The sequence below is a fragment of the Triticum aestivum genome, chromosome 2D (genome assembly GCF_018294505.1).
Source record: "Triticum aestivum cultivar Chinese Spring chromosome 2D, IWGSC CS RefSeq v2.1, whole genome shotgun sequence".
Taxonomy (NCBI): Eukaryota; Viridiplantae; Streptophyta; class Magnoliopsida; order Poales; family Poaceae; genus Triticum; species Triticum aestivum.
Genome location: NC_057799.1, coordinates 77,956,908 through 77,968,542, shown reverse-complemented (window position 1 = coordinate 77,968,542; position 11,635 = coordinate 77,956,908). Strand labels below are relative to the sequence as shown.

The window sequence follows — 11,635 nt, the reverse complement described above, 5'->3', positions numbered from 1 at the left end:
CAAAAATGTTCCTGTTATTATCTTTTGTTCACAAATTCAAAAAACAATTCTCCATTTTTTATAAAAGTGTTCACATATTTAGAAAAAAAAGGTTCACCATTCAAATATTGTTCATAATTTCAAAAAAATCACGTTTTCAAATTTTTTTCAGGAGTTTGAAAAAATGTTTCTCTTTCAAAATTCATTCGCAAATTTAAGAAAAATGTTTGTGTTTTCCAACTTTGTTCGGCAGTTTCAAATTTTGTTTCCTTTTCAAAATTGTTCACAATTTTCAAAAATGTGTCTATTTCTAATTTTGTTTGGGAGTTTCAAAAAAGTGTTCGCTAATTTTAAAAAATGTTTACATTTTCCAATTTTGTTCAGGAGTTTCCATTTTTTCCAATTTTTAAAAAATGTTCACATATCCAAAATTTGTTTTGGAATTTGAAAATCTTCATCTTCTTTTTTCGTTTTTTATGAATATTTCACAGTTTTAAAAATTGTTCTTGATGTCATAAAAAATGTTCATGTTTTTCAAAAAATGTTCGAAATTTTAAACAATGTTTTCATTTTCATATTTTGTTCTGAGTATTAAAAAATGTTCTTGTTTCAAAAATTGTTCACAGATTTGAAAAATATTCACATTTCCAAATTTTTGTTCAGAGTTTCATAAAATGTTCCCTTTAACAAAAATTTGTTCACATATTCAAAAATGTTCACGATTCAGAAACATGTTCATTTGATCACACATTCAAAAAATGTTCGAGCTTTTAATTTTTCTTCCCAAATTTGAAAAGTGTTCGCTTTAAAAAAACACTTTTTCAAAATAATGTTCGCGTTCGGAATTTGACAAAATGTTCGGATCTACATTTCCTTTAGCTTCGCGCGCCATAGTAAACTGAGAAAGCTTGTCTATCCCGGTGGATAGGCTTGCGCGTAAGCAACAGATTCCCTTGTTCGATCCCTCCCTCGAGCCTTCTCTTTTGGGATTTTTCACTGTGCCCCCTAATGGGCCAGCCCAGCTGGAGTTGCGCCTGTGCGTCCGCTCGGCAATTCACCGCAACGAGCGGCGCATAGGAACTCCTGTGCCAGAGGCCCTTGGACTAGATTTGTTATATTTCTAGGCTTAGAGCCCGGCCCATATAAGTAATATAATCTCTTAGTGAGAGCAATATGGGCTAGGCCACAGGTGTCAGGCTGAAAGTATAATAAGGCGAAGAAATTGCTGGCATGAGATAGTGAAAGTAGGTCTTGACTCTTGAATGTCACACTGTGCTAGCAAAAAGCTTCTGAGTGTCACAAAAGTGCAAACCAAGACCCTAGTGAAAATAACCAAATCATGTCACAACAGAGGGCTTATACATCTGATCGGGTCACTTGATTGCTAGCAAAAAACACTCATATATAGCATACACCACCGGTTCTCCAGATGCAAGTACACGTTAATAAATCAGAATTATATTAAACAACACAAACATAGGTCATCATCGCCCCCGAGAGACCAGAGAATGTGGCAATGCTCGTCGTTAGGTCGGGAAATCCTCTGGTTTGCATCATGTTGACGTTGTTGATATCTCTTATCGCCGACAAGGTTGCTGGACAGGAAAGATGAGGAAAACTGAGGCAGCGACATGTAGGAAAGCTTTGGCACCGCGGCTACGGCTAGGGTTGGGAACCCTACGCACCGGCACACTGATGCGATTTTTGTGATATGCTGCTGGCACACTCCAACCCTTCTGAACGACGGTTCAAGAAAAAAAAAACTTCTGAACGATGGAGAGGCGAGGACGTGTTGGACGAGCCGCATAAAGCGCTGAATCGGGTGGTCCAGAAATCGACCAGCATTTACAAAGATCCAAAGGTCTTAAAATTATGCGCAAATAGAACAACTACTCAGATGTCGTTGGATCTAAGATCAAACAGCCTAGGAGCCAATCAGGGTATCACCTAAATTTTCTTTCATGAACACACGGTATCACCTATACCTTCGGTATCACATGAAACTTTTCCGTGTTGGACGAGCCGTGTAAAGCCCATCACTGATCTCAGCGCAGAATCGGGTGGTCCAGAAATCGACCAGCAGTGTTAAAAAAAAATCGACCAGCATTTACAATTTTGCCAGGCGGCTGCGCGACTTTGCGTCCGTGCTCTGGCCCCACAAAGACTGGAGCGAGACAAAACCAATCATACAAGGCGAGGCGAGCGCCGGGGAGGCGCCGGAGCAAGACGAAGCCGGCGGCCATGGGGACTCACACCTCGGAGGCGGAGAAGGAGATGACGGAGTGGTGCGTCGCGCTCCCCAAGGTGGAGCTCCACGCCCACCTCAACGGCTCCGTCGGCAACTCCACACTCCTGTCAGTACCGCTCCCCCAACCCCAACCCCAGGCCCCGGCTTCTTCTTCGCATCTTCCGTTCGGTAGCCAAGGTCTGCTTATCCGAGGCTAGAGCGGTGCAATTGGAGTCGTAGTCATTTTTTGCTTCAGTTCTTCTGCATCCTCGGCGGCAACAGCGCCTGCTCCCTCTCTCCCAGATTGTTTTGCTCACCTGAGATTTATATCATCTACTAGTAGTACCAATTTCATTACCATGAGGATTTCAAGGCGCAATAACGCCATTGTCTTCAACATGTACTTCTTTTTTTACGAATGCGCACCAAAGTGCGCATCATTTTCCAAAGGGAGTAGTATATAAAAACATCTGTAATTTTGTTCGTGCCATTCATTTGTCAGTATTCTGTTTTGTTGTCTTGTAACAATACTGCCTTGACTCCCCGCAAATAAAAACAATACTATCTTGACATGCTAGAGTTTCTATCCAGATGGAAAACTGGATTGTCTCCATTGCAGTTATAATATTTCTATTTTTAGAAATTGATTTCCTTTTGTTGCCATTTCTTGAATAGAGAACTCGCAAAAGAACTAGGTGACAAAGGAGTGATCGTCTTTGAAGATGTTAAGGATGTGATCATGAAGAGTAAGTGGATCATTTTTGTGTCATTTTCTAATGCTGTTACCTATCCATAAGTCATGAAAGCATAGTATGAACCAAACATCCATATCTTTGAAATTTGTACTTATGTTTCTCTGTTGCGATAGGCTCAAATTACATGTCTGCTTATTGACTCTGGTTTTAAATTTTCAACAGATGACAGATCCCTCCCAGAGTGTTTTAGGCTCTTTGATTTGTTTCATATACTACTTACGACTGACCATGATACAGTGACAAGGATCGCCAAGGAGGCATGTTAATCATTATTTGCGTTGTTTCACATTGTTCTACACAACATTTCTTCAGTTAATTGTTCAGACAAAACTAACAGGTTGTGGGAGATTTTGCTGCTGAGAATGTTGTGTATTTGGAAATAAGGACGACACCTAAGGTACTACCTTTTGAATTTCTTTTCATATTAGTTCACAATTTCACAAGTCCGTGCGCAACGTGACTAGTTTTTTTGTCTCTTTTGCTCTCGCCGCCTAGAATAATGAAGCCAAGGGGATGACCAAGCGATCCTACATGAATGCTGTTGTTAAAGGTCTTAAGTCTGTTGAAGACGTTGATGTTGTTCTATTTGATTCTAACTTAAGAAACGATGAAAACTTAAGTTGTACACCTATGACTGATTTGGGTGACGACACAAAGAGAAAAAGGATATATGTTAGGCTCCTTCTGAGTATTGATCGTCGTGAGACAACTTCTGCTGCATTGGATACTGTATGTTGATCTTCCACTTTAGCCTATATACTCTGAACAAATCTTGGAACATATTGAATAATTTACTTCCTTTCATCAGGTTAATTTAGCCATGGAAATGAAGGACCAGGGTGTAATTGGCATTGATCTCTCTGGCAATCCAGTTGTAGGGGAATGGTACGGAATATTTTATATCTGGCTTGAACTAAATGAAAACATGTTAACTATTTATGTGCTAATATTTTCAAAATTTGTGAAGGGAGACGTACCTGCCTGCTCTAGAACATGCTAAAGAGCTGGGAATCCCCACCACAATTCACTGCGGTGAGGTATGAAAACACATTCAGACAAGTCCCAAACACGCCGTTTCCTTATTATCATTATTTTCTCGAAGTACCATTTGCAAATCTTTACATATGTGATATATTATTTGGCCAATGAAATTAGAGCTTAGTGAACAACAGGTACCAAACAGGAAGGAGATCCAAGCAATGCTGGATTTCTGCCCTCAAAGGCTAGGTCATGTCTGCTGCCTCGATGACGAAGAGTGGAAGAAGCTCAAGTCATCAATGATCCCGGTGACCTTATTTCTGCTCCTTGGCTTTCATTGTCTGTAGCTATTCTATGTCACCCTTGCATACCTAACTTCGGAGACGAAATTCTGCAGGTGTAGATTTGTTTAACCTCGAATGTAATGACCGGAGGCGCCCCTTCTCTAGAGCTTCATCACTTTGGTCTGTACCTGACAATGCAGAACCCAAAATCCTTGACAAAAAGAAATCTAACCCCAGCAAGCATCTTAACGCTCCGAGTTTCTGAACTTGTGCAGCTGACCTCTACAACGCGAAACACCCTCTGTCGATATGCACCGACGATTCTGGCCTCTTTTCGACGAGCCTCTCAAATGAGTATTACCTCGTCGCGTCTACCTTTGGTACGCCCATTTCTCTTAGAAACAGTACCTTTAAAATCAATCAGAGTTATTCCTCATTAATCCCAACATATACCTTCTGAGCTTTGAATTCGGTCTGTGATTTGTCAGGCCTTAGCAAGACCGAGCTGTTTCGGCTAGCGCAGGGCGCTGCGGAGTTCGTGTTCGCTGACGACAAGGTGAAGAAGTCACTGAGGGCGGTGTTTGAGCGTGCGGCGGCGGAGAGGCTCACGAGTTAGGCCTCCTCCATCGGCCTTGCTCTCCAGTGTATTAGTAATTTAGTGGTATGTGACTATGTGTTTCCGGAGTAGATCAGGAGGAGATGAATAGAATAGAAATCTCATGTACGGTGTGCGCCCGTGCCGGATCAAATGACGCACCGTGATTCAGTTACCTGGACAGGACGGCGATTCAGTATTTCTTTTTCCCTGAACCAGAACAGTTGTTCGGTCTGGTTGTTGTCAACGGAGGCACACGGGGTCCACGTAGGATCGATCAATCGCGTGCATTTGAATACACTCCAATTGCACAATACACAGCAGCGGCATAGGGACGAACAGTCGGTGGAGTGCCAATCTGGTATACAGATGCTCTGAACACATTTTATGGAACCCATTGTTATAGACCTGGTAGTTGCTAGGCTGTATATCCTGTTACTCCGAATGCTAATTTGATAACATTTGCAGCGCAGGGTAATATATTGCTGCGTGTCTTTCTTGGTTCTTGATGCTGATTTGAGTAAAAATAATAATCAAAAGGGAGGATAAAGTGATAAACCCCTAGCCAACGTTGACATGTCTATTATTAATTGATGTACAACCATTTTTATTAATCGCGTAATAGTCACATGGTTGACATGTCTATTATGGTCGGGCCTGACCAACGTTGAGTGAATTGCAAAAACCATTGACATTAAAGGCTAGGTTTGCAAGAAACGCACTTCTATAGGTTTGTACCAAAAACCACTAATTTGAAGCCTATTTTTTTTGCAGAACGCTTCGCTCATTTTAATAGCATTCATGACAGGCAGGCCATTTTAATAGCATTTATGAGAGGCAGGAACACTAGACAGGATGACGTGGCACGACATAATGGATCACAAATAGACAGAATAACATAGATTAAATTACAGAAGAGCCTAAGAGGATAAGGCTAGCTTAGGAGCAGCAGCGAGCTCCGCAGCCGGCGCGCTCGAGCTCGCAGGCGTGCGGGCTAAGGCCATCAGGCCACGAGGAGCAGCTCCACCGCGCCTCCCCTTCCTCCCCCTCTCTCTTTTTCCTCAATGACTTCACTGCTTGCCCTTGCACCTTGCTGCCGTGCAGCCTGGCGACCCTCGACAGTGAGCTCCTCCGCCGCCGGTGCCCTCCCTTATCTCTCCCACCTCTCTTTGATGTATGTCGTCGTCGTCGTTCTCCTACAGGAACAACACCGTTGATACTCAACCGCCGCCGCCGGAGCTTTGTTGCCCTGCCGTCCTAACCTACACTGCCGCCGGATCCAGGGCGTCCTGCCCGTCCCCGAGCACGCCGAACCTCCCTTGTGCCCCGCTGCGCATGGGGAGGGAGTGGCCGCTGGTGTCCACCACCGGACCGGTGGGAGATTAAGGTCACAGAGGACCTGATTACTTTTTTAGGGGTCATTTTGCAAAACAAAATTGTATCGGGATGTAATTGCCTTTTTTTTCTTACCACGTCACCCTGTCCAGGGGACCCACCTATCATAATCGTGTTTAAAACGACCTAAGCTGCCGACTAGTGTTTCTTGCAAAACTTAGATACAAAATTAGTCGTTTTTAGCACAAACCTATAGAAATGTGCTTCCTGCAAACGTGGACTTCAATGTCGATGGCTTTTGTAATTCACTCGACCAAGGTTGGATCTTTTACATTGTGGTATGGCGATTGCTGCTGTTATCATTGGCGGATGTTTTTACAATTTTGCCAGGCGGCTGCGCACTTTTGCCTCCGTGCTCTGGCCCCACAAAGACTGGAGCGAGACAAAATCAATCATACAAGGCGAGGCGAGCGCCGGGGAGACGCCGGAGCAAGACGAAGCCGGCGGCCATGGAGACTCAGACTTCGGAGGCGGAGAAGGAGATGAGGGAGTGGTGCGTCGCGCTCCCCAAGGTGGAGCTCCACGCCCACCTCAACGGCTCCATCCGCAACTCCACCCTCCTGTCAGTACCGCTCCCTCTCCCCTCCCCTCCTCCCCGGCCCCTGCCCTTCGTGCTTTCCATCCGGTAGCTAAGGCCTGCTTGATCGTCTGCATCCTGGGGGCCAACAGCGTCCGCTACCGCTCTCCCAGATCGTTTTGCTGAACGATTCATCATCTGATACTGTACTGACCACCTAAGATTTTGGAAAATATGGCCTACCAAAAACGTCTTATAATTTTGGCCAGAGGAAGTAGATGCCATGAGCGTACTGAAACTGTTCTGTGATAGTCTCATAGTCTCATGGATGCTCCCTAGCTACTTAAATCACCTGCCAATTTTACTACCATGGTGATTTTAGGGCGCAATAACTGCATTGTCTTCGACACGTACCTCTCTGTTCTCAAATACGCACCAAAACGCGCAGCATTTTCTTCACTGTGTACATTAGTATCATATATACAACATCTCTGATTTTGTTCGGTACCATTCGGTTGTCAGTATTCTACTTTCTTGTCTTCTAACAATGCTAGTATTTCTATCGAGATGGAAAACATGATTGTCCATTGGAGTTGATATTTCTATTTCTAGAAATTGATATCCTTTTGTTGCCATTTCTTGAATAGAGAACTAGCAAAAGAACTAGGTGACAAAGGAGTCATTGTCTTTGAAGATGTTAAGGGTGTGATTATGAAGAGTAAGTGGACCATTTCCATGCCGTTTTCCAATGCTACCTACCCATAAGTCATATCAAAACATGCTATGAACCAAATGTGAACATCTTTGAAATTGTGTACTTATATTTCTCTGTTTGCAATTGTACTATTTGTATGGCTTGAATTGCATGTCTGCTTATTAACTCTGGTTTTAAATTTTCAACAGATGACAGATCTCTCCCAGAGTGTGTTAGGCTCTTTGATTTGTTTCATACACTTACGACTGACCATGATACAGTAACAAGAATCGCCAAGGAGGCATGTTAATCGTTATTTGCGTTATTTCACATTGTTCTACACCAACATTTCTTTAGTTAATTGTTCAGACAAAACTAGCAGGTTGTGGGAGATTTTGCTGCTGAGAATGTTGTGTATTTAGAAATAAGGACAACACCTAAGGTTCTACTTTTGGATTCTTTTCCATATTAGTTCACAATTCTACAAGTCTGTGCGCAACGTGACTAGTTTTGTCTCTCTTTTGCTCTCACCGCCTAGAATAATGAAGCCAAGGGGATAACCAAGCGATCCTACATGAATGCTGTTGTAAAAGGTCTCAAGTCTGTTGAAGACGTTGATGTTGTTATAAATGATGAAAAATTAAGTTGTACGCCAATGAGTGTTTTGGGTGGCGACACAAAGAGAAAGAAGATATATGTTAGGCTCCTTCTGAGTATTGACCGTCATGAGACAACTTCTGCTGCATTGGATACTGTATGTTGATCTTCCGCTTCAGCATATACTCTGAACAAATCTCTGAACATATTTAATAGTTTACTTCCTTTCGTCAGGTTAATTTAGCCATGGAAATGAAGGACCAGGGTGTAATTGGCATTGATCTCTCTGGCAATCCAGTTGTAGGGGAATGGTAAGAAATATTTTATATCTGGCTCGAACTAAATGAAAACATGTTAACTATTTATGTGCTAATATTGCATCATGTTTCCAAAATTTGTGAAGGGAGACATATCTGCCTGCTCTAGAACATGCTAAAGAGCTGGGAATCCCTACCACAATTCACTGTGGCGAGGTATGAAAATACATTTAGACAATTCAAAACACACTGTTTTCTTATTAACATTATTTTCTCGAAGTACCGTTTGCAAATCTTTACATACATTATTTGGCCGATGAAATTAAATATTACTAGTGAACAACAGGTACCAAACAGGAAGGAGATCCAAGCAATGCTGGACTTCTGCCCTCAAAGGCTGGGTCATGTCTGCTGCCTCGACGACGAAGAGTGGAAGAAGCTCAAGTCATCAGTGATCCCGGTGACCTCATTTCTATTCCTCGCCTTTCATTATCTGTAGCTATTCTATGTTAGGCATGCTTACCTAACTTCCAAGACGAAAGTCTGCAGGTGGAGATATGTTTAACCTCCAATGTCATGACCGGAGGCACCCCTTCTCTTGAGCTTCATCACTTTGGTCTGTATCTGACAATGCAGAACCCAAAATCCTTGACAAATAAAACTAACCCCAGCAAGCATCTTAACATTCCGAGTTTCTGAACTTGTGCAGCTGACCTCTACAACACGAAACACCCCCTGTCGATATGCACCGACGATTCTGGCCTCTTTTCAACAAGCCTCTCAAATGAGTATTACCTCGCCGCGTCTACCTTTGGTACGCGCTCATTTCTCTTAGAAACAGTGCCCAGAAAATCAATCAGAGGTTATTCCTCATTAATTCCAACAACATATACTTGCTTACACCGACTCTAAACATTGAATTCGGTGTGTACTTCGTCAGGTCTTAGCAAGACCGAGCTATTTCGTCTAGCCCAGGGAGCTGTGGAGTTCGTGTTCGCTGACGACGAGGTGAAGAAGTCACTGAGGGCGGTGTTTGAGCGTGCGGCGGCGGAGAGGCTCACGAGTTAGGCCCCATCGGCACCCTTGCTCTCCAGTGTATTGGCATGTGACTATGTGTTTCCCGAGTAGATCAGGAGGAGGAGATGGATAGAATAGAAATCTCATGTACCATGTTAAGAAAAAACTCATGTACGGTGTGTGCCTCCTGCCGGATCAAATGACGCACCGTGATTTATTTATTTTTTTGAAGAACTGGAAGGAGCGCTGCCTTTTCATTTAGTAGAGGGAAATATGTACAGTGACGCACCGTGATTCAGTTATTTGGACGAGAGGGCGGTTCAGTATTTCCTTTTTCCTGAACCAGAACAGTTGTTCTGTTTGGTTGTTTGTTAACGGAAGCACACGGAGTCCAAATAGGATCGATGGATCGCGTGCATTTGAATACACAACAGCGGCATAGACGAACAATCGGTGGAGTGCTAATCTGGTATACAGATGCTCTGAACACATTTCATAGAACGCATTGTTATATCCGGTAGTTGCTAGGCTGTATATCCTGTTACTCTGAATGCTAATTTGATAAGATTTGCAACGCAGGGTAATATGTTGCTGCGCTTCTGAGGCTGATTTGAGTAAAAAAAGGTTAAATCCCCGGCCTCTACATCGTAGTGATGCACAGCCATTTTCTTTTTATTGATGAGTAATATTCACATGGTTGACATGTCTACTATGGTCGGGCCTGACCAATGTCGGATCTTTTACATTGTGGTGAACTGGTGATGGAGATTGCTGATGTTTTTATTTCTGTTGAGAGAGAGGATATAATAGATGTCCCTATCAATCCTAAGCTACATATGCTCATGTGTGCACTTTAGGCTTTTCCGGTCGGAGTGCTTCGTGCCACACGTGTGGCACTTATCATTTGACTTTTTTAAGATCATCCATATGAGTTGGGTCGGAGTGCTTCGTGCCACACGTGTGACACTTATCATTTGACTTTTTTAAGATCATCCATATGAGTTGTGTATTCAGATTCACCCCTAGCTTATCTAGGGTTTATCCTTGGAAGCCAAGAGTAAGTTTAATTCGGCTACAAAAAGATTGGTAAGCTTGATTAACACTGACGTGGACTATTGTAGCTGCTAGGATACATCAAACCCATGACCCATCCACAACGCAACGCAATCTCATTCGTTTCTAGAGCTGATGTATTTTTGTTCATTTGCAATGGAAAGTGGTTTAGCCCGGTTAAAAAAGAAAACAACGCAATGCAACAGCATACAAGACGAAGCTCACATAATCCTAATCAGCATTTCCCATAAGCCCATCCAGGGCGACTTAACTACTTAAGGCATTTAGCAACAGATTTAACAGCCATACATATGCAAGCATATAATGCCACGCACGCAACATACTATAGTCGGCTGCTAACCAGAGGTGTTGGTTCAGATGCAGCTGACATATGTCACCGAGTTACCCGTCCGATATACCTTGACACAACAATGTTGCCGTCTGCCACGGCAGACGGCAAAGGCAAGGATGGCCGACGGCAAAGGCCTTTGCCGTCTGCCGCGGACGGCAAAAGGCTCCGGCAAAGTAGGCATCGGTAAAGAGCTTCTTTGTCGTCTGCTTTTTCAAGCGGACGGCAAAGGGGCCTTTGCTATCAGCGGCTGATGGCAAAGAAAGCCGATGGCAATAAATGCGCTGTTAGTCCGTTAGGCGGCTAACGGTAGCCTTTGCCGTCCGCCGCTGACGGCAAAGAGCATCCAGCCTTTGCCGTCCACCGAATGACGTCAGCTGGACGTCACTGCGGGACAAGCCTTTGCCGTCTGCTGCTGTAGGCAAATGTGGGCATTCTTTGCCGTCTGCCACTGTAGGCAGCCTTTGCCATCCGCCGCTGTAGGCAAACTGACCAAATGGGTCAGCTCCCAGGGAGCACAGGTGGCCGCCGCGTGGCTTCTTTGCTGTCCGCGTCAGACGGCAAAGGAGCCTTTGCCATCAACGGCTGACGGCAAAGGTGCCTCTTTTTTTCTGTTTTTTTTTAAATCCAGTAATTTTCACAGCAAATATATGACATATATATATATATATATATATTTCACAGGGCTATTTAACAGCAAACATATGACATATCCAGCACATAAGTTTCATCGTGCATACATATATAGTTCCATCAATTCGTACATAGCAATTTGCACATACACATTGTTCCATCCATACAAAGTTTCATCAAGATAGCAAGTTCCATTATAGCAAGCTAGAAGAATACTAGAGGAGAATGAAAGAAAAAACAAGCACTCCATCATAGCAAGCTAGCTTCCGTGAAGTGAATGAAATCTGCAAAATGGCAAATAAGAA

The 11,635-nt window shown here is 43.4% G+C and overlaps 1 protein-coding gene and 1 pseudogene across 2 annotated transcripts; both read left to right on the top strand.

Annotated features, from left to right (window-relative positions):
* The first annotated feature begins 2,105 nt into the window (after window positions 1-2,105).
* LOC123051721 (N6-mAMP deaminase-like) lies at window positions 2,106-5,322 on the top strand (annotated as a pseudogene).
* A 1,191-nt stretch (window positions 5,323-6,513) lies between these two features.
* On the top strand, window positions 6,514-9,621 carry LOC123051722 (N6-mAMP deaminase). Of its 2 annotated transcripts, none has more exons than XM_044474685.1 (11): window positions 6,514-6,775; window positions 7,378-7,448; window positions 7,634-7,725; window positions 7,807-7,866; window positions 7,963-8,178; window positions 8,256-8,332; window positions 8,425-8,494; window positions 8,625-8,738; window positions 8,828-8,894; window positions 8,988-9,092; window positions 9,219-9,621. In XM_044474685.1, exons 1-11 carry the CDS (start codon window positions 6,663-6,665, stop codon window positions 9,344-9,346), a joined length of 1,113 nt encoding a protein of 370 aa, XP_044330620.1. In that variant the 5' UTR covers window positions 6,514-6,662; the 3' UTR covers window positions 9,347-9,621. The 2 variants fall into 2 exon arrangements, with proteins under 2 accessions (XP_044330620.1, XP_044330621.1); XM_044474686.1 differs by having other exon boundaries at window positions 8,792-8,894.
* The last annotated feature ends 2,014 nt before the right edge of the window (window positions 9,622-11,635 follow it).

What these genes read in the sequence shown, in the direction of transcription:
- LOC123051722 (XM_044474686.1), top strand. Translation starts at nt 6,663, where the DNA reads ATGGAGACTCAGACTTCGGAGGCGGAGAAGGAGATGAGGGAGTGGTGC. An exon ending in TAAGGGTGTGATTATGAAGA is followed by an intron (nt 7,449 to 7,633) that starts GTAAGTGGACCA and finishes AATTTTCAACAG; the next exon opens with ATGACAGATCTCTCCCAGAG. An exon ending in TAACAAGAATCGCCAAGGAG is followed by an intron (nt 7,726 to 7,806) that starts GCATGTTAATCG and finishes CAAAACTAGCAG; the next exon opens with GTTGTGGGAGATTTTGCTGC.